At 37.6% G+C, this 6,146-nt stretch overlaps 1 protein-coding gene across 2 annotated transcripts; it reads right to left on the bottom strand.

Moving 5' to 3' along the window:
* Positions 1–1,969: 1,969 nt before the first annotated feature.
* Positions 1,970–5,650, bottom strand: LOC113306958 (agamous-like MADS-box protein AGL29). Of its 2 annotated transcripts, XM_026555876.1 has the most exons (3): positions 5,436–5,650; positions 3,589–4,894; positions 1,970–3,320 (listed from the first exon to the last, which is right to left on the bottom strand). In XM_026555876.1, the coding sequence occupies exon 3, from the start codon at positions 2,850–2,852 to the stop codon at positions 2,103–2,105; it is 750 nt and encodes a 249-aa protein (XP_026411661.1). In that variant the 5' UTR covers positions 2,853–3,320; positions 3,589–4,894; positions 5,436–5,650; the 3' UTR covers positions 1,970–2,102. The 2 variants fall into 2 exon arrangements, with proteins under 2 accessions (XP_026411661.1, XP_026411660.1); XM_026555875.1 differs by having other exon boundaries at positions 1,970–4,894.
* Between the last annotated feature and the right edge of the window lie 496 nt (positions 5,651–6,146).

Here is a 6,146-nt window from a genome sequence, read left to right as displayed (position 1 = left end):
CCCACTCTTACGACCTCAACAACAATTGCGCATGGAATGAAAAATAAAGGACCACACAGGGGGAGAAGACGAAAAGAAGAGGATAGTAGCTCTTCTGGACACAAAACGAAATGAGAGAAAGTGATCGCTTTATATAGGGGAGAATAGAGAGAGGTCTCATAAACGCGCATTAAAACAATTTCAATTAATTCAGATTTTTTCCAACGGTTTGAAACGTTCATGCGTCATTATGTTTGATATAAAACGTTCATGCAAATTTAAATTTGAAATAAAAACGTTCATGCAAATTTAAGTTTGATATAAAACGTTCATGTTGATATAACGTTCATGCATAGACATAAAGTCGCCCAAAGATTTATTTTATTTGAAATCTTTTAAGTATTAATTCAAAAATTCAAAAGAAGTTTTGCAAAAAAAGATAAGTCTTGAACCCACACCCGAGCCCGAACCCGGCCCGCACGGACGGCGTCGGCGTGAAGCACCGTGTGTGAAAATGTGTGATTGCACCAACTAGCCCATTGCCTAAGTCCTCTCCCTCGCACAAAAATGCTAATGACCCAAGGGCCACTCTAATATCAAAATGTTCAATACTTATGGAGAGGTATCATCTTTAGTTTTCCCTACGTGGGACTAAAGGTTCATTCACAAATAGTGAAAATGAGCTAGTGTCCTTAGTGACCAATAGATCCTAAATTCCAATCCCACCAAGACCAAAAACCAAACTATTTTATAAACTCATTTTCTCTAACAATACATGCACTATATGCATGATATGAATTTTCCGGCCTGCCTCGTCTAAAGTTTTAATTTTGTAAGTTGTTGTATTTACTATTATGGATGTCCCTAATGTTATTAAATAAAAATTGGCCGAATCGATTGTGTCACTTTATCGAAGCCCCATACTTATAAGACTGTTGCAGTATTGCTTATAGAAGAAACACAGAAACAGATCGATGAAAACTAATATTCCTGTTATCCAGAAGACTACCTTCCATTGCATTACGAAAGAAGAGTTGTCAAGCGTTGAGATAGGATTCTTGGTCAAATCATTTGAGTTGTGGTTGCACTTGTAGTATGTGTTTGGACTAGTGCAATGGCTTCCTGATCTTAGCTTTCTTAGTCACACATTTAAAACTTAAAGTTGTTCTTCCTTGATAACAAGTGGAGACACAAAAAATAAAATTTCATCCACCTCGGCCTTTGCTTGCCATGTTAAGTGATAGGCTGTCAATGGTACTTAGTTGACAGATGTGTCTAGCCACAAACGTAGTTTCGTAGAACTAGGTGGCTTCACTTAGACACCATGCCGTACAACATATCATCAGTTTCCCTCGGATTACGTACATGGGTGCAATACTATCTTAATCTGGTATTCTTTTATGGAAAATAGCCAATGAATAGCCACATCTGTATGTTTAAACCATCTTTCAGTACCAAATTAACATAGTCTTGGAAAGAGAGGACTGTTTAGCTTCACCGTGGGAAAAGAAATCTTACGATCGACTTCATCTTCATAAAGCCAAACACCTCTCAGAGTTACCGTTTTCCTGCCAATTATCCAACTTACATGTCCAAGGACCAATTTATCGTCTACTTGGAAAACTACGCAGCCCATTTCAAGGTAAATCCATTGTACAACCGGCTAGTTGAACTTGCAGCTTTTGATGAATCCACCAAGAAATGGTGTGTGAAAGTCGGGAACACGGATTCCGACTCTGAAGAGGTTTTTAGTGCAGGCGCCCTATACCGTTACATCTCTCTTGTACTCTTGTCTGATTTTTCATTCGGTCACTCTACATCTCCGGCAAGGATACTTCCGATGTTTGGTGTACAGCTGTTGAGCCAGCCAGATATGCATGTCAATCTGAAGTATCTTGCCGGAGGAGAAGCAATTGCAACAAAACGCGTCAATACACTATAGTTTTCAGCATAAAGGTTAAAAAGTTAATCAAAAAATTCCATCAACAAAGAGGTGAATGATCAAATGAATCGAAAAGAAAAATTGAATTTGAATACATACAATTCCTCAAAAATAAACCAATCACTACATACATTCATAAACTTAAAACAATGGAATGGAGCCTTAGAAAATATAATCAGTACTAGTAGTAGTAGTCATCAGAAAACATGTCCGCAGTGATTTCTTGATCAGTAGAAGTTGTAGTCCCAAAATCATACTCTTGAGGATCAAAACCAAAGACTAACTCATTAACCATCTCTTCATTCAGATAATCATCATCAACAATGTCATCATTACCAGCCGGTAAATTCATCAACGCAAGGGACTTATCTTCATACGAAGATGAAGAAGAAGCTGTGTTATTGTTCATCTTTAAGTCATTAGATCTCTGTGCAACACACTTCTGGAGTTGTTCCATATCACTTTTCATCTGTTTTAATTCATCCAAACTCAATCCATCAACATATGTATCCCACCAAGATTTATCATTACCAACCCCCAAATCACAATTTATCAGAGACTCCAAGAAAACCCCTCTTTTCTTTTCAGCTTCTAATTCTTGCTCAACTTCCATATACCTCCTCTGTTCTGGATCGTTATGATCTCTCTGATGAATTTCAGATGCTTCACCATTAACAAATCGATCGAGTAGGAGATCAGGATTCCCACAAACATATGGTTTTCCCGCAGGAGAAAAGGCAATCAGTGCTACTTGTGCACCAGTTAAAATAGATAATTCAGTCGCCTTCTTGAACAAACCCTTTCGTCTTTTGGAGAATGTAACTTGTAATCTTGATTTGTCTTTTATTTTTTCGATCTTAATCCTCTTACGACCATCTCCTCCCTTTTTCTGTGTCTTCATCTCTATCATCGTCACTTGATTCATCATCATCTCTTTAGTTTTTCTTCAGAACAGAGCGTTAACCAACAAATACAAGTAGGGAGTAGTACATGGAAAAGCTACCTTATATAGGAACTGATATGCCGAAAAAAGGAAACCCAAAAATAGCCGTTAAGAATTGCTAGAATTAGGAAAACACGGTAATGAAAAAACAAAGGGAATTTTAAACCTGAGAATAGAACTGAGAATAGAAGTTGATTCAAAAGTGTCCAGTGGAGAAGTGGTAATTGTTGGTGCTGGTCCATCAGTATGTTTAAACCATCTTTCAGTGTCAAACATAGTGTTAGCAAGAGAGGACTGTTTAGCTTCACTGTGGGCAAAGAAATCTTACAATCATTTTCATCTTCGTAAAGCCAAACACCTCTCAGAGTCAGCTTCCTGTCATTTTCTGCCAATTTATCCAACATACATGTCCAAGGACCAAGGCCTAATTTATCGCTTACTTCGAAAACTGCGCACCTGTTTCAAAGTAAATCCATTAAACAACCTTCAAATGTCGGGGCTGCAACATACTTTGCTCCAAATGCCGCGGATGCTATATTTCCTAACACATCTGGTCGCCCAACAAGTGCAAACTTGCATTCATACGAGATTCACAAAAACGGTCTTAAATACTAAAAATTGCCTTCAGACTGGCATATAAAAGAGTAACTCAGCACAAAGTAAGTAATTGTCATACAAGGATAAACTACAACTATTTAAAGTAAAAATGTAAAATACGGATGACCTTTTATGCTCCTCATGTTTCACTCTCATCTTCTGTGCTATTTGATCTGCAGTTATCAAACACATCATCCCATGGGAATTCCTCTTCCACAAAATCAGATTCAGAATCTTCTGACTTGTAAGAGTCAGAAGAAAGTGCAGCAGCCGCACTAGACTCAAGGTCAAGGGAACGCCAGCAACCTTTGTTGATGAAACCCTGAGGGTCCTTTCTAATATCTTTCAGTATGTGATTCCAGTCATGCTCCTTCTTGTTCTCATAGTATTTGACATTTAACATGTCGAACCACTCTTTGATGGCAGCGACTGATGTTGAGGGAACTGAGTTGATTTGGAACACATTACGTGTGAAGTCCTTCAATACGATTGCCATATCAGTTTCTCCGGGCCGTAGATGTGCCAGATTAACAAACTCAATCTCTGTCAACGCAACCACAAAGAAAGGTGTTTTTATGATTCCAGCTAGGCAAAACTTGTCAGGGCGAAGACTCCTGATGACCCATGAAATTCGTTTCTTTTTGCTTGGGAATTCCACTTAGCTTCAACTCTTTTGACAAACTTCTGGAAATCTTTGTTTTAGTCATATTTCCAAATCTTATCTAAATCTTCGGCAGATCTCTTCTGTCCCACAACGGTCTTCACCAACTGGAATAGGATATCATTTGCTTCTAGAGTCCCCTCCACATTGATGGGTACAAGCAAGTTGAAGTGCAAGAAAGGCGCCATCTCCTCGTCTTCAGATTGGAAAAATGCATGCTTTACATTCTTATAAATAAAATCTATCTGCACAGTGGGACTGGAGATTGTATAGTGGAACTCATTTACATGGGCTTCAATGGTACCTTTGTTGGTCTTTTTCTCTTGCTCTTCTACAGAGTAACGAAGTGCGACGTCAGTTAACTTCGTAATCTCAGAATTGTGTTTTTCCAACTGCAGGTCCTCTTTGTAGGAGACTGGAAGAGTGGGAGATTTTTTAGCATAACACTCTTCATTTTCCTTGGGGATATTACACTTAGCCCATTCAGGATAATATTCTTTGTAGAAGAGCTGACCCTGCTCCAGCCTCCTGGCAGTTGCATAATTTACAACCCCACCCAGTTTGCCTGCTCATACCTGCGTACCTCCTCCTGATACATCTCTGGGTTGTCAGAGTGGCGAACCATTTCGTCAATTTGTGCTGGACATCGTCTACGACATCGTTTCATATGCTTGCGGAAGTTCTTAAGTTTGATAGCAGCATTATCTTTGGTTCCTTCGGAGGATTCATGTACATTAGCCATCGAATAGAACGCGTAAAACCAAATCTCTGTCTGGAATCAAAAATGAAAAGGAAAATAAAAATTCTTATGCAATTTGAACAAAAAAACATTTCATGAATCTTTTGCAAGAATAAGAGAAAAAACAATTTAAGAGTAAAGATTCAAACTTTATGAGACATCAAGTATAATTACGGCTCCTTTCGGCAACGATACAAGTATAGAGATTAGCTTACTAAACTTTATCAGACTACTATTAAATCATATATTGTGACATTCAACTTTAGCAGTGAATTTTCTCATTCACCGCAAATGCAAATATGCATTGGTTTTTTCTTGTCATATTGATCATGAAGAAACTCATAAAAGCTGATCACAGTTTATGCATTGGCTATACTACAAATTTCCCTAATTTCCATCCCATAACGCTTAATTCAGCTCAAATTCCTCCAAATTTCCCTATATTCACTGTGTTCTAAACCAGATTAACACTATCATGAACCAGCATATTCAAAAATAAATCAATTCCAACAGAAAAATCACCAAGGAAAACATGCAAAAATTATAATAACCCAAAATTGCCTAATTTCCTTACCTCAATATCTTAAATAAGTTCCTCTCATCATTTCATACGCTTGGCGAAAGTTCTTAAGTTTGACAGCATCATCATCTTCGGTTCCTTCCAATGGTTCATGCACATCATTATCCATTAAAAACTAAATCTCCATCTGGAAACAAATTGCAGAGAGTTTCAAACACCTAAATCGATTCATAAGGAAATGAAGGAGAAACGAAAAAATGATAAGTAAGAACGGGATCTTCATTCTTGGATATTTCTCCCCGCCAGGTTGGATTCTTTTTGTATGGGCTTATGGAAACATTAGATGGGTTTATCCGGATAATCCTAGAACGATTTTTTGGGGGCTACTCATAAATGGAGGGGGACTCCTAAGTGATAAGAATGTCTACCCTATACTTATAAGGAGTGTCTTAAATTGTGGAAATGATTAACCTACCTTTAATCTAATTAAAATTAAAACTAATCTAGTAAATATACATATACCTAATCTAAATCATTAACAAAATCAAAATAAAAATCAAGGCATACCTTCATCCGTAACCGTCAAACAACTATAGCCCAGCTCATTCAAATAAAAACTCTAAATGAAGCCACTAAAACATTCTGCTTTCTTTTCTGGTCCCTTTGGTTATCCAGAAATGATGTAGTATACAATCAAAAGCAAACAAACCCAACAACCGTAATGCAAATGGCTATCAAGCTTCAGCAGGAATATAAATGGGCTCA

The sequence above is a fragment of the Papaver somniferum genome, chromosome 8, assembly GCF_003573695.1.
Source record: "Papaver somniferum cultivar HN1 chromosome 8, ASM357369v1, whole genome shotgun sequence".
Classification (NCBI taxonomy): Eukaryota; Viridiplantae; Streptophyta; class Magnoliopsida; order Ranunculales; family Papaveraceae; genus Papaver; species Papaver somniferum.
This window is presented reverse-complemented; position numbering and strand designations above follow the sequence as displayed.

Bases quoted from the DNA above. Each gene is read 5' to 3' on its own strand.
- LOC113306958 (XM_026555875.1), bottom strand. From the start codon at position 2,852: ATGATGATGAATCAAGTGACGATGATAGAGATGAAGACACAGAAAAAG.